Here is a 22710-nt window from a genome sequence, read left to right as displayed (position 1 = left end):
ACCACTGCCGCTCCGTGGATTGTTATTGGGATGATTATCACAGAAGCCTGTCTGAATACACTCACCGGATGGCAGCTAGCAGCTAACGGCTATCAGGGCAAGCTAGCTACCGGCAGGATCGAGACAGGGACTAGGGTAGGTGAATTTAAACAATGTCTGAGTTGAAAACGCATCTTGTTGACACGTAAGGGCCCTGTTTATGTGGCACAGACATATTAATTAGGGCCCGAGCGCCGACAGCAGCGAAGGCCCTATTGAAACTGAAGGAATTATTAGGGCCCAAGCGCCGACAGCGGCGAAGGCCCTATTGAAACTGAAGGAATTATTAGGGCCCGAGCACCGACAGCGGCGAAGGCCCTATTGAAACTGAAGGAATTATTATTATTTTCCCGGCAAATGAATTGGCTTTTTGAGGGGCTTAACATATTCAAAAACTCACCAAATTTGGCGGTCGCATCAAGTCTGGTGAAAATTTACGTATTTTAAGGGTTTCGGGAATAGGCGCGCAAAAATGGCTCGCTAGCGCCCCCTACAATGTTAAAAAAATTGAGCCCCTGCAGTGCGTTTAACGAAGACTCACGAAACTTGGTACACATATGTATCATGTCAAGATGTACAAAAAACGTCATTGAAGCCATACCCTAAGCCCAACAGGAAGTCCGCCACTTTGATTTCAAAGTTCGAAATTAGTGCGATTTTGGCCATTTCCACATGTCGTACTTTAACAAACTCCTCCTAGAGATTTCATCCGATCAACTTCAAATTCGGTCTGTGCCATCTTAAGACATTAAAGATGAAATGTTGTTAAAAGAAAAACTTTTCGTCATAGGGCATGGCCGTGGCGGGGCGGCCATTTTGTGCGTTTCGCCGCCGAAACAGGAAGTGGGTGTAACTCGAGTGTACATTGTCCGATTGGCTCGAAACTTTTCAGGATTCATAAGAGTCCAACCCTGAGGACAAATAAAGGCCGATATTTACTTAAAGTCATAGCGCCCCCTAGTGGCAACAGGAAGTAGGCCTAAAAGTCAAGGTGCTATACTTTAACGAACTCCTCCTAGAGATTTCATCCGATGTACTTCAAACTTGGTCTCTATCATCCCAACACCTTAAAGATGAAAAGTTATTAAAAGAAAAACTTTTCGTCTGACGGTGTGGGCGTGGCGTGGCGGCCATTTTGAGTGTTGAGCGATGAACAAATAAATTGTTGTAACTTGAGTGTACGTTGTCGTATCTGCCTGAAAATTCTCAAGATTGACAAGGGTCCAGGCCTGAGGACACCTACAGGCCATATTTGACTTTTGGTCATAGCGCCCCCCGCTGGCAACAGGAAATGCGCCTTATATGACAAACATCATCCGATTTACATGAAACTTAGAATGTGTGGTCTACATGTGATAATGAGCCGGCCCCTATAATATAACCACGCCCACTTACTCAGGCCACGCCCCCTTTCATAACATTTGTACCGTTTAAGGTAGAGTCTTGTGTGAGGTGTCATTGAATTCAGCAGAGTTCCTTCTTCATTGGTGATCGTTTCGCCCGCCCCCTATGCTTAAGCCACGCCCCCTTTCTTAACATTTGAACCGTTTAAGGTAGGGTCTTGTGTGAGGTGTCATTGAACTCAGCAGAGTTGCTTCTTCATTGGTGATGGTTTGGCCCGCCCCCTTTCACAGATAATGAACTGTATGGCGTAGAGTCTTGTGTGAGGTGTCATTGAACTCAGCAGAGAGTTGCTTCTTCATTGGTGATGTTTGGCCCGCCCCCTATGCTTAAGCCACACCCCCATTCATAACATTTGAACGATTTAAGGTTGACCATTGTGTGACGTATCAATGAAATCAGCAGAGTTCCTTCTTCATTGGTGATGTTTGGCCCGCCCCCTATGCTTAAGCCACGCCCCCTTTCATAACATTTGAACGATTTAAGGTTGACCATTGTGTGAGGTATCAGTGAACTCAGCAGAGAGTTGCTTCTTCATTGGTGAAGGTTAGGCCCACCCCCTATTGTTAAGCCACGCCCCCTTTCATAACATTTGAACAATTTAAGGTTGACCATTGTGTGAGGTATCAGTGAACTCAGCAGAGTTGCTTCTTCATTGGTGATGGTTAGGCCCGCCCCCTATGCTTAAGCCACGCCCCCTTTCATAACATTTGAACCGATTAAAGTAGACCCTTGTGTGAGGTATCATTGAACTCAGCAGAGACTGCCTTTTTAATTGGTGATGGGTTGACCCGGCCCCTATAATTTAGCCATGCCCCTTTTTATAACTGGTGACCCATTTAAGGAAGAGTCTTGTGTGAGGTGTCATTGAACTCAGCAGAGTTGCTTCTTCATTGGTGATGGTTTGGCCCGCCCCCGATGCTTAAGCCACGCCCCGTTCCATAACATTTGAATGATTTAAGGTTGACCATTGTGTGAGGTATCAATGAACTCAGCAGAGTTACTTCATTGGTGATGGTTTGGCCCGCCCCCTATGTTCAAGCCACGCCCCCTTTCATAAATGCTGACCCATCTAAGGTAGAGTCTTGTGTGAGGTATCATTGAACGCAGCAGGGAGTTCCCTTTTCATTGGTGACGGTTTGCGGTGTCTGAGTGCCGCGCAAATGCACGGTCGCAAGGAGCGGCGACCGCCGGTGACCCCGACGCGCGCAAAGGAGCGAGGGCCCGTCCATCGCTGCTTGCAGCTTTAATTGCATTTTGTGTCTGTTAAGAGGCACAAAGGCACTCTAAAACTTGCCCCGACCACTGCCGTTTTACCTCAGGGTACTCTTGTAGTACGTAGCTGCAGCTTCTCCGTGTTACCTGCACTGATTCGGGTCAGGGTTTTTTTCTATCGAAAGTACTCGCGTAGCTATAGCGATCAAGATTAACGTAAAAATTGGCCGGAATTCTCCTTTAACAATACTTTGATAAGTAGCTCTATTCACTCTCATAATAAATAGGGGTGTCAGGATTTTCAATTAAATCTCGATTTAAACATTATTTTTCCAGCACTGATACTACCAATAAGAAGAGGTACATCAATGCAATATGAGTTTACAGAGGGTCAGCTGAGTGCACCATGAAGTCCTGTTGGAGCCAACAAGCTTTAACAATTGTTTGTTTACATAACTCACAGGGGAAGGCAAAATGCCATCACACTGGTAGCTCAAAAGAAGCATGAGGATTGTCCAGTTCTGTTGTTTTTAGGGATGCAACAATTATAGATTTTGTTGGTACGATTATGGTCTGAAAAATAATCACGTTTCATGATTATTATGCATTTATTTCACTGCTAATGAATGAAATCACATGAACACTGTAGATTTTAATTGATGTATTGCTGCCTTTTGAAAGAAAAATAACTAACAATTTGGAATGTTTTGAAATTATATGATCAACGTTTTTGTTTAAATTCATTTGAAAAGATTAGACACTAGAGGCAAATCAGTCACATCACAAACAATGGCCAAGTTGGCAACAGCATAGTGCTGGGTGGTATGACCAAAAATTTGTATCACAGTTTTTAAGATTCTGGCGGTTTCACGGTATATCATGGTATTTTCTTTCTTTTGCTTGCCTGGGTCTTTACATCAGTTTATAATGGCTTATTGTACTGTCAGTATTCAGTACTGTCAGAATATAAAATGAAACGTTTCAATGTCATCATGTTTAGTAAAACTTGTGATTATTAAAGGGTTTGCCTGGCTCCACAACATTATATAATGATATGAAGGAGAATGCATTATAGAATCTAAACTATTTATTGTGCAAAATACAAAGTAGTAAAATAAACTTAAATCGAATTAATACACATACAAACAACTTTAACATTGTTTCCCTTTCAAAATAAAATAGTTGTAAGATAGTTGTATAAAAACTACCTTGGCCACAGGTAAGTTAGGTTGTAGAAAAGTGGGCGAGTGAACGTAGCTCCGCTGTCAGCCTTCTTCGTTGTTTCAATAATGTTAGCAGGTTGGCAGACATATTTCAGCAAGGCATCTTAAATCCAGTGTTTTTGTCATTGCTCTGAACCCGTCTTTCTCAACGGTCTGTAGCGGGACCGTAGGTGGATTGTTATTGCGTTCATTATGTTCCTCAGCTGCATGCTTGAATTGACATGTCTTTAACGTTAGCACGGCTGAATAACGTTAGCGCAACCAAGTAATGTTAAAGCGACAGGCAACAACAGTGGCTAAATTATGTCCGATTCTTTTTAAACAAAAAACTGGAACAACAAACGGCTCCTCTCTTGAGTATACGTTGTTCTGGTGTATCTCTGGTCTTTCTTCATCCTCTTTCTTTCGACTTCTGTTCTCTGCAGTACCGGAGCCTCTCCCAGCTTAACAGACTGTTATGCTACCTGGCTAGCTAGCAGCTATGTTACCCAGAATGCCGTTCGGCGGTGGAAATTTGTAAATGTAAAATTATTAGTGTTAGAAATTTAAGTCACAAATTGTTGCATTCTATGGTGTTTTATCCTGTTAAAGAGAGATAGATGTGGCTTATTAATTGTTGTTATAAAGTTACTACCATGAGTGAGAAGGGTACGCAGTTAACAGGGCTCCCGTTCAAGTCACTCGCAGATTACTTTGGCTGGAGAGCTCTCTGCGGCAATGCAATGGTATTAATGTATATGAAAAATTCATATCATACGGGAAATTAATACCGGTATACGGTACAAACCGGTATACCGCCCAGCACTACAACAACATGGTTGTCCTTAAGAAAACGCTTGCTCTTGGGGGAATTACTGGAATTTTGGGTCTTTGTAAATTATAGTGTGGTCTAGACCTACTCCATCTGTAAAGTGTCCTGAGATAACTCTTATGATTTGATACTATAAATAAAATTGAATTGAATTAAGAAGAAGTTGGACCTTTTTATGGCTAGAAACGGCCTTGCTAGCTGGTGTGTCTAAAATTTGGAGGAGCTGCTTGACAAGATCATGGGGAGATTAGCAGCATATTGCCAATGCTGGATACACATTTATTTACAAATACTGCGTCACTTGTCAGACAATCTGGCGAAAACGCAGGTCTTCCCATTCATTGTGAATGCCTGCGACAAAAAGTTGTGAATGATTCATCTTTTGGAGAAAAGCAACCCAACATCACCCTATGGTGGACAATTAGGTTACTGCAGATCATTCTTGTCAGTCTGCTTTTAACTTACCAGTATCGCTGCCACAAAAAGATTTTAACACTATGAAGGTAAAGCACTGAACTGCCCAAGAGTTTGTGGTGATTGTTTCCTGCCATACTTAAGAGCAACCTGCGGTTCCATTTTTGTGTGCTGATTGGTGATCATTAATCGACGATTGAAAGAATGGTTGGTGAATGGTTTTTATGTGCATATATTAAAGTGATTTTTACTGCCTTAGTATCAGAACTATAATATCTAGAATCTGCAATCCTTTTAAATTATTTTGCATTAAATTTTGAATGAAAGCGCAATCACTTGCATTTCATATTGCCATGGTTTTTTGATCTCTTCATTTAAATGGCAATGTATTTTGCAATTGTCAATTAAATTGTCAATTTTGTCATTGAATTTGAATATGCATTTTGCAATTGACAATTCAAAGTTTCAATGCAATCCTCAATTCAGTTAAAACTATATTGACTAAACATTAGAATGAAATCTTAATCAATTGCATTTCATTTTGCCAGGTTTTTTGGTCTCTTTTTCAATTGGCAATTCAATGTGCCAGTGAAACAGCACCCCCACCCCCCGTATATTGCATTAACATTTACTTGGTCACCCAGCCCAGTCTCATGGCAGTTCATGATATGGTCACGTAATTTAATCTATTGATTCGTGTACACGTTCATCTCGTTCTTTTCGTGTGTCTCAGCACAAATTTTAAACTAATGTATTTCAATGGGAAGCATCTTTTGTGATCACAGCACAAATCTTTCTGCCAGTCAGGCTGCATCAGAGAAGCTGTATACAGCTTTGCTATCATTGGCATTTTTAGCCCAATAACCGCTGTTTTAATCAACATTTATTCACCAGATCTTATCATGGTTTACATGTATTGCTTTTATTGTTATTATTTCGGTCTATTTTGGCCAGGGAAGCTGGGTTGCTTTTTTGTTTATTGATATTTTTAAAACTATAGCGCTACATCTATCAACATTTATTTAGCCGTTATCATGGTATTCATTTCTTTATTTTAATAATATTATTTCGGTCTTATTACCGGTGAAATATTACAGTATGCTGTAAAACAGAACACTATGATATGAGCCGAGCTGGGCGTATTCAAAGGTGATATCCCCCCAATGCATTCATATCAGAGAATCGGACAGTGATCAGCGGGTTTTTAACGACAATATTGCGTCAATGTATATATATTTAATCAGTGGTTTTGTCACCAGCAACAACACATTGCTCAGCTTTGTTCCAGTAAGTTATGCACCGTAATAATGTTTAAAAAAAATCTGCGAAATATTCCGGAAGTGACGTAGTAATTACCGCTCGCTGTCTGTGAAAGATACAAATACATATAATATATTCGTAATATTGATGTTTTTGTCTAACGTTGTATTTGAGGATTGAAATAATAAAGATAACAATAATAATAAAATACAGTTTTATTTATTTGTCTCATGTATTGTTTGCTCGGTCGGCCGGCAGCAATCTGAAATGTAATGAAGCCCATTCACGGCAGACAGCAGAAAAACAGGAGCCGAACCCACCCACCCCGGAAGAACTACAAGTAAACTAGCTTTGTAACAGGTTCTGGGGCGCGTCTATAGAGGGAGCTGTAGTTTTTAAATACAGTTGTATTCAAAATAATAGTAGTCCAACATCACTAACCTCATAAATACATTTTTTTGGTAGAAGTGATATTTCTACATGGCAAATAATTTACTAGTAAGTGTTGTAGAGTCATAGAAAACCAACAGACCCAACAGTCATGACATGAATGCTGTTCATTCTGTGTAATTGAATCTGTAATTGAAAGGGGCATGTTCAAAATAATAGCAGTGTTGTGTTCAATTAGTGAGGTGATTGATTCTGTGAAGAAACAGGTGTCAATTATGGCCCATATTTAAGGAAGGAAGGAAGCAAATGATGTGCATGCTGGTTATAGTGCTTTGATGAAAAAGTTGATTGGAGAGGGGAAAACATAAAGAAGTGCAGAAAATTATAGGCTGCTTAGCCAAAATGACTTCAAATGCCTTGAAATGGCATCTAAAGCCTGAACGACGTGGGAAAAAATGGTCAACTACCATTCGAATGGATCAAAGAACAGCCAAAATGGCAACCAATGATCAGCTCCAGGAAAATCAAAGAAGACTTAAAGTCATCTGTGAGTACTGTTACGATCAGAAGAAGGCTCTGTGAAGCAAAGCTATCAGCTAGAAGCCCCCGCAAAGTCCCATTGCTGAAAAAAAGACATGTACTGAATGGGTTGAAATTTGCCAAAGGACACACTGACTGGCCAAAGGAGAAATGAGGCAACATTCTGTGGACTGATGAGGGCAAAATTGTTCTTTTTGGGTCTAGGGGCAGCAGACAGTTTGTTCGACGACCCACATGCACTGAATTCAAGCCACAGTGAAGACAGTAAAGCATGGTGTTGCAAAAATCATATTATGGGGATGTTTCTCATACTGTGGTGTTGGGCCTATTTATCACATACCAGGGATCATGGATTAGTTTCAATACGTCAAAATACTTGAATAGGTCATGTTGCCATGACAATGACCCAAAACACACCAGTAAGCGAGCAAAGTCTTGGTTCCAGATTAACAAGATTGATGTTATGGAGTGGCCAGCCCAATCCCCAGACCTCAATCCCGTAGAAAACTTGTGGGGTGACACCAAAAATGCTGTTTCTGAGGCAAAACCCAGTAATGCAGAGGAATTGTGGAATGTAGTTCAATCGTCCTGGGCTGAAATACCTGTTCACAGGTGCCAGAAGTTGGTCGACTCCATGCAACACAGATGTGAAGCAATTCTCAGAAATAAGGGTTATGCAACTAAATATTAGTGCAAAAGTAAAGCAAACCCTTGAGACATTTTTCAGTTTATACAGTAAATGTTTGAGTTTGTAAAGAAAAATGCAAATACTGTTATTTTTTTGAACAGCCCAATATTCCTTTTTCTTCACTTTCTGTAAAGGTATAACACAAACTTGATAAATGTTGGTCATGTTTTGATTTGATTTAAATTGGTTTATTTAAACACACTGCTATAACTGTATATTGGTATATTTCTCATAAGTAGAAGTTGGCAGTGTAGAATTTAGGATACTCCCTGGGTTTTTGTTTGGGATGGGGAACACACTGGTGTCATCAGATTTTAAAAATTGAATTGTTAAATAGGTGAAAGTAGCTTATTTGACAGTGCTTATAGTGGGTAAACGTTGGAGACCATATCTACAAGACAGCTGAGGTCCAGAGCTTTCTATAACAGCTGGTCCTCTGTGTGTAGCACCTTCTGTTGCTAAATGACAAGCCTTCAAACATGGACTGGGTTCAAGGTTCAGAGGTCAATATTTCAAAGCAGGAGTAATGTATCCTCTTCAGACTATCTTTGTTATAGTCCTACGACAATATTTCACACAACCATATGCATTATATCATGAAACCTCAAGCAACATTATTTAAAGTTTTAATTGAGGTAGGTCCAAATTAAGCCTATACTTTAGAAATATTTAGTTTACATTGGGGTACCCTAATTCTTCTGCCAGAGGATAAGAGCTCATCAATAAAGATAGATCAGACCATATTCTCTGTGCTTGCCAGGAGAGACAGTCACCTGACAAGCAAGCTTTAAAGGAGATGTTTTTAGATATTGCCATGCTGTAAAATATAGTAGCATAGTAAAATGCTCTGTAATGCAGCCTTGTATAACATAAACCCTCTGATTCACCGTGAGTCTGCTCTAAATGATAACACACACTTTCAACACGGGCCTTCCAGCCAAAGGTGTTGTCCATATAAACACCAAGGTGCCTGTAGAGCAGAGCCGATTGTTTGGTTCATCATTTATGACCTCTGATACCCTCTGACCCATGTCACGACCCTTTCCTCAGTTTGTGAAAATGGTTGAATGAGATGTGTCTGTGTGTAGTATAGGCTGAAATAGAAGTGTGCCAAAAATTCCAAAACACATTTTGTATATATGTACACATACCCATACAAAGCTATGCACATCTTACTCTGTGAACATAAACCTCGGCAACAATCTGCTTATCCTTTTAATTTCCTGATAATTCTTCCTAAAACTACTGTAACCACGGTGATTGATATAAGGATAATCTTCTGAATATAATAATGAATATGTTAGGCCTAGCATAAATTGTTATTTCAAAAAGTCATTTATTTAAAACAACTAATAATGCAGTGTGATTTTAAATCTAACTAAGTCACATAAATATGCTCATGTTTTTTTTTTAACATAGTGTAAACTATCATTTTTTTGTGTCTTACCGGCGTCTTCTGTCTTTGTGTATAAAGGAAAGTTTGCCGCGATCTGCAGGTTTAAATGATGCTATGACTTCCGGGGTAACAGGAAGTGACCTGGAATTATGAGTAATTATTTTATTAGCCGTCAAGGTATCTTGTGGCTTTGTGAAATGTTTGTGTGAATCATATAAATAATATTCAGTAAATTTCTATTAACTTTGGCTGTATTAAGCTTTTATTGTCTACTCACCTGAGCCACCCCTGTCTTTTACTTTTGTGTTGGTATGTTCCAATTTTAGTGGCGGGCTTCAGGCTTATATAGACTGGCAGTGTCATCTGCTAGAGAGAAACTGGAGGGAGGAGGATGTAAGTCTGTTGGATGCCCTCAGAGTTGTGACTTGTTTAAAAAGGTCAATTAGGAAACAGTTGTATGTTTGTATAATGTGATTTTTTTTTACTCAAGTCAATTTAGTTTGTTTACTTGAAAGTAGTTTTTCTGCTTTCCTTAATTTTTTTAATTTTTATATTATCATATTTGCCTTATGGGTCTTAATTGGGGTAAATAATAAAAATCCCATCTTGTCAACCTCATCTCCAACTCCTCTTGAGTGTTTACATTTGCTCACGACTTCTCATCTACATCTACCCTCAACACTGTATTTCTAAACACTCAACTTTTGTATAGTATTTTTCTGCGAAAGGCAAATCAAAGTGCTTAGAATAAAACACTATATTTTCATTATTGGTATTTTTATTGGATAATTCTAACGTACAACGTGCAGCAATCTTTCACAGACGCCGAGCGGTAATTACTACGTCACTTCCGGAATATTTTGCTGATTTTTTTTTTTAAACGTTATTACGGTGCATAACTTACTGGAACAAAGCTGAGCAACGTGTTGTTGCTGGTGACAAAACCACCGATTAAATATATGTACATTGAAGCAATATTGTCGTTAAAAACCCGCTGATCACTGTCCGATTCTCTGATATGAATGCCCGCATTGCATTGTGAGATATCGGCTTTGAATGAACCCAGCTCGGCTCATATCATAGTGTTCTGTTTTACGGCATACTGTAATATTTCACCGGTAATAAGACCGAAATAATATTATTAAAATAAAGAAATGAACACCATGATAACAGATGATGATAAATGTAGCGCTATAGTTTTAAAAATATCAATAAACAACAAAGCAACCCAGCTTCCCTGGCCGAAATAGACCGAAATAACAATAAAAGAAATACATGTAAACCATGATAAGATCTGGTGAATAAATGTTGATTAAAACAGTGGTTATTGGGCTAAAAATACCAATAATAGCGAAACTGTATACAGCTTCTCTGATGCAGCCTGACTGGCAGAAAGAATTGTGCTGTGATCACGAAAGATGCTTCTCATTGAAATACATTAGTTTAAAATCTGTGCTGAGACACACGAAAAAAAACGAGATGAATGTGTCCATGTACACGAATCAATAGATTAAATTACGTGGCCATATCACGAACTGCCATGAGACTGGGTTGGGTCACCGCGCTTTTTTGGTCTCTTTATTCAGTTGGCAATGCAACATGTCAGACGTCTCATCAAGGCGGGGCTTCAGTTAGGACATCACTTCCTTGTTTACTGACTGACAGTCCCGTGCTTCCACTTCACTCAAATCCAGTTGTCAACGCCAGTCAAGGCCACTTCTGTTCCCCTTGTTCGGAAAGTTTAACGTTATACCTTAGATAATGGCCAAACTGCCTGTTCAGCCTAAACTTTGGACATTACCAGTAATTTATTGCAGTGAGACAGTTGTTGGTATTTTGGGTTTATTTACATGATGAGGCATTATAATTAGCATTACCCTGGGTTAGTAAGCTTGCTAAAAATCTAGGCTAACACAAGCAAAGTAACTTTGCTAAAATTAGCCATGTTTACTGCTGGTTGCTCACTAATTTACAACGCTAGAATGGCAGAAAAATGTCTGAGGTAAACACACAAGCATTTCAACCCCTTATCAACCTAACACCAGTCAGGGAAGCGTCCCCCGACGACACCCCTGGAGTAGCCAGACCCTCCTTCAGGGCGCTTTGGAGGAGCGTTTGTTAACTGCAAAGTAAGCTTCCCTAGTGCTGCGTTCAAACACTGTCGAAAATTTTCCAATCATTCCGAAATTACTTTTAAAATAGCCCAGTAAACATTGCTGGGAAATATTCAGGTACTACTGCATGAACCGAAAACACACTTGTAATTAGGTGGCTGTTATAATAAATATGTACCAAAATTACTTTAAATGATGATATTTTCCTCATATACACACCTTCTACTCTTCATAACATTGTGGCAAATTAGCAGCTGAAAGAGCAGAAAGGGCGACTCGGCAGTCTGCTAACTTGTTGCTCAGCCTACCAATATAAGCTGCTTTATTTAAGACTACAAAAACATGTATGCAGGCTCAAATTCAACCACGTTGTTTTATCGGGATAAAGCAATAAGCAGAAGGAAACTCCGCTAGCTGCTAGGCTAATGTAAAGTGCAATGGTACTGCAGTGTTAATGTTTCCCCCTCAGTTGAAAACAGAGAAATGTCTATGCCTTACCTACCGTGTATTATATTTAACGTTACCTGTAGAAATAACTCATAATAATGGGAGGCAAAGTAGAAATCCCCTATATATTTAATGGACTGTCCATCCTCTTGTGCAAAGCTGAAGTGACGAGCAAATTGAGTTTTTTTTCTCAAACAATGGTTATTGTATTTCACTGATTATTATATTTCATATGACACAGTATATGAACTCCTGTAACTTTCACCAGTAAAAAAAAATGTAACCAAACACAAGGCTCCAACTAGGGCTGCACGCAGTTGGAAAAAAACTGACATTGCCATATTTTTTCTGCGATATTATATATATATATATATATATATATATATATATATAAGGGCTGTCCTCGACTAAAGAAATTCTTAGTCGACTAACACTTATATGATTTTGTCGATTAATCGATTAGTTGATGTAATCGACAGAGCTGTGCTCTTTGAGAAGTGATTAAGACTAGAAAAGCACAATATAAATGTAGTTAATGAACCATCTGTAAAACTGAGTTTCTCCACAATTAATCCTGCAAAAGCACCACTTTAAATCTTGTGCTTACCAGAAATGTGCTCATAAGTTTCTTGGAAATGAGTAATTAAGCATGAATAAGCATAAAAAAAATGACTCCTCAACTAAAGAAATCTTAGTCGACTAAGACCAAAACGACCGATTAGTCGACTAATCGACTAAGAGGTGGCAGCCCTAATATAATATATATATATATATATATATATATATATATATATATATATATATATATATATATATATATATATATATATATATAAAAAGATTGTTATTTTTACTAGATGACATAAATAGCTATATTTGGAAATAAATCATTCTTGAATACTGGGGGGATTTTGTAGGGGAGTGCATCTACATAGAAAATGAAAGCTGCAAGCAGCGTTGGACGGGCCCTCGCACCTCCGTGTGCGTCGTGGTTACTGGCGGACGCCGCTCCACGTGACCCTGCATTTGTGCAACGGTCGCAGCGCACACAACAATAATAGAGGAACTCTCTGCTGAGTTAAATGATACCTCACACAAGACTCTACCTTAAACGGTTCAACAGTTATGAAAGGGGGCGTGGCTTAAGCATAAGGGGGCGGGTCAAACCATCACCAATTAAAAAGGAACTCTCTGCTGAGTTCATTGACACCTCACACAAGACTCTACCTTAAACGGTTGAAAAGCCATAAAAGAGGGCGTGGCCTGAGTACATGGGCGTGGTTAAAGTATAGAGGGCGGCTCAGTATCACATGTAGACCACACTTAAGTTTCATGTAAATCGGATGATGTTTGTTTTATAAGGCTGATTTCCTGTTGCCAGCAGGGGGCGCTATTACCAAAAGTCAATTTTGGCCTATAGATGTCCTCAGGCCTGGACCCTTTGAATTTCAGGCAGATATGACAATGTACACTCAAGTTACAACAACGTCTTTGTTCATCAATAAATGCTCAAAATGGCCACCACGCCACGCCCACACCATTAGACAAAAAGTTTTGCTTTTAATATCTTTATCGTTGAGGTCTTTAGATGACACAAACCAAATTTGAAGTTGATCGGATGAAATCTCTGAGTAGTTTGTTAAAGTATAGCACCTATAGTTTTGGGCCTACTTCCTGTTGCCACTAGAGGGCGCTATGACTTTGAGTCAATTTTGGCCGGTAGATGTCCTCAGGGTTGGACTCTTAAGAAAAAAAGTTTCGAGCCAATTGGACAATGTACACTCAAGTTACACCCACTTCCTGTTTCAATGGCGAAACACACAAAATGGCCGCCCTGCCACGGCCAGGCCCCATGACCAAAAAATGTTCTTTTCATATCTTTTCATCTTCACGGTCTTAAGATGGTACAGACCAAATTTGAAGTCGATCGGATGAAATCTCTAGGAGGATGTGTGGAAATGGCCAAAATCGCACTAATTTCAAACTTTCATTTCAAAATGGCGGACTTCCTGTTGCGTTAAGGGTATGGCTCCAATAAGCTTTTTTGTACGTCTTGACATGCTACATATGTGTACCACGTTTCGTTAGTCTATGTTAAACGTACTGCAGGGGCTGAATTTTTTTTTATTTTGTAGGGGGGGGCTAGCGAGCCATTTTTGTGGCAGTAGTTTCGGCGAGCTAACCACGACAGCTAACACATCCACAAGAGTCTCTATTTCAAACATCACTGCAGATTGACTGCTTTTAGTAGCAGAGGTTGATTGTGGGTCGACAATACTGTCGTGATTAGCTAGCTCACCGAAACTAATGCCGATTGCCGAAGTTGCTGGCTGGTTACGCAACGTTAGCTAATTCCGCTAGCATACAGGCTAACTATAGCCAGTTAGCTTTGTATGTAACAAAAACCCACCCATCTCGTAGGAGCGAAGCTTAACATTTCATTCAATAACATTATGGTACAAAAGGTGCACTAACGCAACATGTCTTATGTTGACAACGTGGATGCAGATATAGGAAACTCCGAAGGCAGTCTAATATTTACCTAGCTAGCAGTCTAGGCTAACGCTGTTGCACTAACGTTAGCAAACATCGGCGTAGCTAGCTGTCTAAACTTGTGAAAAGCCGTCCAAGCTGTGTTTCAATTTCCCTCCAATATTATTATACACATAATAAAGACCCACGGACTCGGTCGAGACCAAAAGCCATATTTTGCAACACTAGTGGCACAGACCGAGCCCATAAACAGTGAACAGAGACGGGGCTTTCGTCTGTCGTCTCCCCAACGTGACGTAATGCAATGCATTGTGGGGGAAAAGAGAATCATTGCAAACCGCTGTAAAATAGTACTACTTTTTCGTATTTTATTCTGTTTTGTGATATCCATTGTATTTGATGTTGTTGGATAACAGTTTAAATGTTTATTACCAACAAGCAAATTGCGCAAATTCATTAGAAAATAAACCCTGCAACATGGGCTTTAACCGCTGTCGGTGCTCGGGCCCTAATAACGATGAAAAAGGAACTCTTCTAATGTCAACCATTCTTTGTTGAACTTTAATGCTTTACAAACACCAAAGCAAGCAAGGCTGTGACTACTCTTCTGAAGAGATTTTGGAGAGGGTCATTAGGTAGATCAATACACTGGTTGACTACGTTTCCAGCGCCGTGGCGCCGAACCGTAACGTTAGTTGGGACAGACGCCTTGTTTCTTTAGGCTAACTATATTAGCTTTAGCCTGGCTGGTAGCAGCTTTCTGCGGTGAAAAATGGCCGGGAGATGTCGTGATTACGTTGCATTAATCAGGTGATTTAGTTTGTCTTTGCAGTGAACATAAAACACTGACTACTGTAGCTTCACTACCCATGGAAAAGCATGTGCATCACTGTGTCAGCGGCAGCTGTCGCGTACGGTACTTTTCTACACACTTCCCATAAGAAACCCAGTTGGACTAAAGTTACGTCACATACACACGTTGCCCACATGGCCATCTGTCTTAAAGGGGAAGGGTCGGCTGCTAACAATCATGTAAAAGGAGAACGGTGAAAGTTGACTTTTCTATCAAGCAGCAAAAATGTTTTAGCGTCAACATCGCAACGTACTGCGATGTGACTATCGCGCATGCGCACATTGCGATGTAGACGATGAAACAAAATATCGTGCAGCCCTAGCTCCAAACTACCTTATTTTACTAAGAGCACTGTAGCTTCCCAACTGACATGTTTTAGGGGAACATGCAAAAAATGTAGAACCGACCTGCAACGCAATTTCTTACATTTCCCACATTTTAACGGTATTACTGATTAATGCTTTGGTAATAAATACAGAAACTACAGTCTGGTGTCATATATTTTAGTTCACAGTCACTGAACTTTATTTTAATGGTGCTTAACAAATGCACATTCAGAAATGTAGCTGCAATGTGTGAAATGTAAAAAAATCTATCGTCATGTAGGCCTACTGTATTATTGCCTCCGCCTCCCTCCTCTCTTTTTTTGTTAACACTGAAATAGCAATCCTATCTAACGTGATGAAACTTACATGGAAAGGGGAGTAGGCCTACTGCACTGTAATTCCTGACTGCACTTGAATGCAGCTTTATTTTACTGAGAAAGAAATCAGAGACAGATCGACGGTTTTGTTGTTTGTCAAACATTCAGCTGGACACAAACTCCTGCGCTGTTCAGTGCTTGTGTTTCGTTTTTTTTTGTAAAACTTTCTTGTGGCAGCGATAGAGGCAGTGATGTTTACTGTCAGGACTCTCTCACTGCATCAAAACCCACTGGCAAGTCTGAGCGACGGTTACATGCTTGGCCACCGCAGCGTGACGTCAGATTGACTCAGTCTCAACTTTTTCACCGCAGGCCGCTGCAGTTTTTTCTGGCTTTTTCCCGGTTTTTTTTTTTTTTTTTTTTTTTTTTTGCTCCCACACCCTGCATCCTTTCCATGGATGTTTAATCACATTAGATATAATAACCATTTCAGTGTTGACAAAAAAAAAGACAGAGGAGTAAGACAGAGCCTGTATGAGGCTGTAATACAGTACATTGGCTGTAATACAGTACTGGCATTCTGTAGTCTGCTAATTCTTGATAACAGATTATTAATGTACTTTTTCAGTTATGACTGACTTTCAAACTAGATAATAAAAGTTATATGGCATTATAAACCAGAGCCAGCTCATACAACAATGAATCTCACCCAACAGTGTAACTCTAACGTTAAGTAAGAACAAATATAAGAAGAATATATAACAATGTAAAAGTCTCCCACCTCTCCACTGGTCAGCTGACAGTTTCCTCTCAGAGTTCATGTTGAAGTGCCTCTCCTCAACTTCTCCCTGACCTGCGTTTGAGAAAAACACGAAGCTCACAACATATAAAATAACACACGTTAGCAGGAGCTAGCTGCGGCTAACGTTAGCTTAGCGCGCGGACTCCCTGCAACAACAGCAGTAAACGCGTTTCCGGTCAGAGAAAGAAAACAGACCTGGTCTTTGTAGCTGTGTTTCAGGTTTTAAAACCTCATGCAGCAGTTTGTGATGTTTCTCTCTGGAAGGACACCAAACACTGGCGCGTTTTACTCCGCCGTCCTCATCACGAGGTAAAATGCAAACAATGGGACGGAGGTCGTAGCATCTTCCGGGGCCCGGAAACACAAACACAACTTCCGCTACACTTCTTCTTCTTCTTCTTCTTCTTCTTCTTCTTCTTCTTCTGCTTCTTCTTCTTCTTCTTCTTTTTATTTCCGGCAGACTAGACGCATCTATGGCGTATTGCTGCCCTCCGCTGTTCACTAATCACTATTCCCAACTTGCTTAAAAGTAATTATCTATATATTTTTATATACTCCAATACTTCGCAAGTACTCCATCAGTTTCTTCAATTTGTTCCAACTGTCCAAATTCAATAAAGTGCATAAAGTAAAAACAGTTTCTCCAGTTGCACCCAGTTCCCTGAACAGTTTCTTCCTCTGAGGAGAGTACTTCCTGCACTGCACTAATACATGCTTCACTGTTTCCTTGTCTCCACATTCACACTTTCCATCAGGATGTTTACTAATCAGAGCCAGCCCACTCCTCAGCCCACAATGCCCAAGCCTCAATCTGGATAAAACTACTGCATCTCTTCTCTTACATCTATAAGCACATCTTTCTTTCTCTACCATTCTTTGTACTGAATAATACGTTCTCCCCTTCCTTTCACAATCCCATAAATTTTGCCACATTTCTTTTACTGACCTATTAATTATTTCTGCGTAATCTGGTGACCCATACTGCACATTGATTTGAACTCTTTCTTCCTGTACTGCTTTCTTTGCCACCTCATCTGCCTCCTCATTACCCTCCACACCCATGTGCGCCGGAACCCACATAAACCCCACCTCATACCCTGCTTTATGAATTCTATACAACACTTGCATAATTTCAACAAGCAAATCAGGTCTGGACTTAGATTTGGTACCTTTAATTGTAATTAGGGATGCAGCTGAATCACTACATATGACAGAATGTTCCTGTTTGTTATCTTCAACCCACCTTACTGCCCATAGAACTGCCACCAACTCTGCAGTAAATACTGATAAGTGATCTGGAATCCTACAGCCTTTTTTATAACCTATTTCAGGTATACTAATACCAAAAGCCACTTTACCGCTCTCAGGATCCTTCGACCCGTCAGTATAAATTTGTATGTAGCCTCCCCACATTTGACACTGACGGGCTTTAATCTCCTCCACTACCCCCTCTGACATCTTTCTTTTGCTTGTTTTCAAAAAATATAAATCAACAATGGGATCTGGAATCAACCACAAAGGTACATCTGACCGACATATTAGGGGACACACATTCAAATTCACAATACCAATTTCATCTGCCATAGATTTAAGTGTTTCTGTAAAGTTTGTTTTGACCAATCTTGCTGTTCCCATAAACTCCCAATGCTGGCTCAACAGGTTTTTTGTTGGTAATTTTCCAGTCTGTCCTTTTAGTTTCATTAAATACTTCAACCCCAGTTTACGTCTTCTTATATCTAACAGCATCTCCGCTGGTATTGGAGTTGTACGAAACTCCCCACTACACACTCTAAGGGCTTTCGCTTGGACTATATCAAGTTGACTAGTTACTGAAGGGGCTGCTGACCCATATACCATACAACCATAATCAATAGTTGATCTTATCATTGCTCTGTATATCATCATCATAGAATCACTGTCAGCCCCCCAATCAGACCCAGCCACACACCTTAAAACATTAATTATTTTCCCACATTTAGACGAAACCATCTCAATATGTTTCCTCCATGTCAGTCTTTCATCTAACCACATCCCCAAAAATTTAAAATTTTTAACTCTTTCAATAGTTGTATTATATATTTGTAACAGCCGTGTTGGCATTTTCTTCTTATGTCCAAATACCATGTATTTTGTTTTTTCTATTGATATTTTAAAACCCCAATCATTAGCCCATTCAGATACCCTCTCCAAAGCAGTTTGCGTTTGACCAAAAATATAGGAAAGGTTCCTCCCTCGCTTCCAGAGGGCCCCATCATCTGCAAACAATGAAAACCGAAATCCTTTCCCCACTCTGCTAAACATACCATTAACTAGTATATTAAAAAGAACCGGACTTATAACGCTACCTTGAGGGGTTCCATTCTCTATCCCAACCTCCTCTGATAATTCACTTCCCACCCTTACCTGAATTATCCTGTTACTTAAAAAATTCTTTATCCAATTAAACATTCTTCCTCTGATTCCCGCATCATAAAGTGCAATGAGCAATCCCTCCTTCCAAAGCATATCATAAGCTTTTTCAATGTCCAAAAACACTGCAACAACGGCTTCTTTATTTGTGATGGCTTTTTTAATGTCAATATCTAAATCTAAAACAGCATCCATTGTTTACCGCCCCTGCCTAAATCCACTCTGATATTCCACAAAATATCCACTTTTCTCCAGTTTATCCACAAGTCTATCTGTTATCATGCGCTCCATAATCTTACATAAAACAGAGGTCAATGCAATTGGTCTATAAGAACTTGGGTTATCTGGTTTTTTCCCTGGTTTTACAATTGGAATAATTACAGCATGTTTCCACTCTTTAGGAAGACAACCACTCTCCCATACATTATTAATTAGGGCAAGAATTTCTTCTCCTAACAAATCTCCAGAATTTTTAAATAATTGATATCCCAACCCATCTCTGCCAGGCGAGGTATCTTTACCCTGAGCAAGAACTTTCTTTAGCTCATCTATTGAAAAAAATACATTAATATCATCAGAATTATCACAATCAATTAGCAATTTAGCCATATTAATTCTTGATATTTGACACCTCCTTCTCCTGTTTACCTCATCTACATTTTTGGAGCTGTGTACTTTTTTGAATTGCTTGACCAACATACTAGCTTTCCCTTTATTATTTACAGCTTCATTTCCATCACAGTGGAGGACAGGAATTTCTGTCTGCCGAAAGATACCTGTCATTCTATGAACTAGATTCCAAATCTTTTTTAAGGGCGTATCCGGTCCTAACTTACTACAGAAAGCCTTCCAACTTTGCTTCTTTGCATCCTTAATTCCACGTCTAGCCTTCGCTCTAAGCCTCTTATATTCAACAGCACAATTCTCTAATAGGTGTTTCCGTAAGTTTTTATATGCCCTATTCCTATCACGGACCGCCGAATTACATTCATCAGTCCACCACGGAACCATTACTCCTCTTACTGGAACTTTTTTCTTAGGGATACTCTTAACTGCCGCAACCCGCAACACTTCACTAAGATACCTATTCCACTCATCTACTCCTTTTTCACTATCTATTCCTGACAATCCCATATTCACTCGATCCTCAAACTTGATCCAATTAGCTCTTTTATAATTAAGCCGCAGGGAGCACTGAACTGGCTCCTCAATCAGACACCTACCGAATTTACTAATTATTGGAACATGGTCACTTCCCACTGTATAAAGATCCATTGTTTCCCACCTACTGATCAATGCTAACTCTGCTGATGCAATTGTAATATCTATGGAAGACGTCATTGACCGACTTGTACTAAACCATGTAGGACGACCATCATTTAACACAATTAAATTATTTTTATCTATAAAATCTTCTACAATTTGACCATTTCTGTCTCTCTTCTCACCTCCCCACAGTTCATTATGAGCATTAAAATCCCCAACCCAAATCCCCGGTACACTAATTTTATCTACAATTTCCTGAAAGTGACTCTCTTCTAGCTTAATGCACGGATTATACAAATTCACAATAGAGATTTTCCCTTGATCAGTCCAAACTTCTGTAATGACACACTCTAAAACTGTTTTTATTTCAATTCTTCTATACTGAATCCCTTTTCTAATAAATGTAGCACAACCCCCTCCTGATGTATTTTCCCTATCTTTCCTTTCACATTTGTACCCTGGTATTATAAAATCTAATCTCGGAGTTAACCAAGTTTCCTCAATACAAATAATTTCTGGTTTTTCTTCAAGACAATCTATCAAGTGTTTAAACTCTTGCCCATTCGCAATAAGACTCCTAGCATTCCATTGCATTATGTAAAACATAATACAAAAGACACTAATCACCATCATGTTCATCATGTCTGCTGTCCATTTCCTCTTCCTCACTGTCGTCCAACTCTATGTGTTGACTCTCATTTGGTCTTTGATCTGCACTGTCCTGAGTAAAAGTAAATTCCCATAATTCCTTTGGATTGATCCCCTTGAATCCTAAAAGTTTTTCTGCAGCGGAAGCAATTTCACGTGCCACATCTGACTTTTTGTTTGCCACCATTTTAACTCTCCACATTGCTTCAACCATGAATGCCAATTCATGAATTGAATTCTAATTGCTATTTGTCTCATTTAAAGGCTTATTCTGTACAGAACACGTTACGTGGCTGGTAATGACGTTTAGAAATCATTGAGACTAAACCCGTTCAGATTACGGATCATCTACAGTCTCTTCATTAAGATCAGCAACAGATCGCATGTAGAGCATTTTGACAGCTACTCTGTCTCAATAAAAACAACTGGAGACTGCGTACAAGCTGATGTATGGGTCTGATAACATTTTATGAAATCGGAATCGGACCTAACAAGATGTGAGTATTTCTTTGACTTCCTGTTCAGCCTGAAGGCTGCTGGAATTGGCTGGAAACTGTCCGACTTTACCCCGGCTTTTTGTCACCGCCCCCTGCTGCTTCTGCCTGCTCTCGTCCACTTTACAGGCGAGGCGCAGTTCATCTCGAACAGGCCTAATCTTTCCACCTAGGGAGACGCCAGCCACCCTTAGAGCTTGGGGCGGCCGCTTGTACCCAGTTGTTACCGCTTGATTATCTGATAAATCAATAAAGACAATTAATCTAGACAACTTCAACTTCATATGAAAAAATAAGCATCATTAAGGAGAAGTGACATAGAAATTCACATCTACTGAATATATTTGTGTTTTGGACAATTGGGACGGGCAAAACGGACAATTTAAAGACCTCACTTTGGACTCTGACAAAATGTGCTGTACACTTTTCTCTATTTACTGGTGTTTTATAGACTCAATTATTTATTCCTTGAATATATTCATCAACAATAATATAATGGTTAGTTGCGGATGTAACTCTGTCTCCTCTGACAGACTCTGCTGATGGTAACACGTCTACCGGAAATAATAAGAAGACACTGACAGCATTAATGTGATAGGAAGATCTCAGCCTGCCCTGGTTGTCATGGTGACATAACTCCTGTATTTAGTAATCCATCAGCAGCTTCATATCAAGTTAAAGATCAGTTCCACAGAAATGCAGTTCAGAGAAGTTGACTCAAAGAAGTTCACTACCAGTGGTGGAATGTAACTTAGTACATTTACTCCAGTACCGTACGTAAGTACAAATGTTGAGGTACTTGTACTTTACTTGAGTCTTTTCTTTTCATGCCACTCTCTACTTCTACTCCGCTACATTTCAGAAAGAAATATTGTTCTTTTTACTCCACTACATTCATCTGACAGCTTTAGTTACTAGTTACTTTACACATTACACACGCAAAACACATGTAGTTTATAAAATAAGATGTTTTATTATAAATTAAACTACCCAACAATGTTTAGACCTACAATAAAGCTGATATAATTACATTATTAAACACTTAGTTGATTGACAGAACAGTTTGGATTGTTTCCAGTTTCTAAAATATGAGGATTTTTCTGCACTGAGTACTTTCACTTTTAAGACTTTAAGTACATTTTCCCGATTAAACTTACATACTTT

The 22710-nt window shown here is 39.5% G+C and overlaps 1 protein-coding gene across 2 annotated transcripts in view; it reads right to left on the bottom strand.

Annotated features, from left to right (window-relative positions):
* LOC116057800 (gastrula zinc finger protein XlCGF17.1-like) overlaps positions 1–22710 on the bottom strand; it is a 39462-nt gene that overhangs the window by 3020 nt on the left and 13732 nt on the right. The window contains exons 1-2 of one of the 2 annotated variants that reach the window (XM_035998348.1): positions 16925–17112; positions 16709–16780 (exon numbers count right to left, since the gene is read on the bottom strand). In XM_035998348.1, the coding sequence (XP_035854241.1) occupies positions 16709–16748 (40 nt within the window). In that variant the 5' untranslated portion in view covers positions 16749–16780; positions 16925–17112. Of the gene's footprint in view, positions 1–16708; positions 16781–16924; positions 17113–22710 lie in introns of those variants that run through there. The other variant, XM_035998347.1, reaches the window with a different exon arrangement.

The sequence above is a fragment of the Sander lucioperca genome, chromosome 24 (genome assembly GCF_008315115.2).
Source record: "Sander lucioperca isolate FBNREF2018 chromosome 24, SLUC_FBN_1.2, whole genome shotgun sequence".
In the NCBI taxonomy this organism is placed as follows: Eukaryota; Metazoa; Chordata; class Actinopteri; order Perciformes; family Percidae; genus Sander; species Sander lucioperca.
This window is presented reverse-complemented; position numbering and strand designations above follow the sequence as displayed.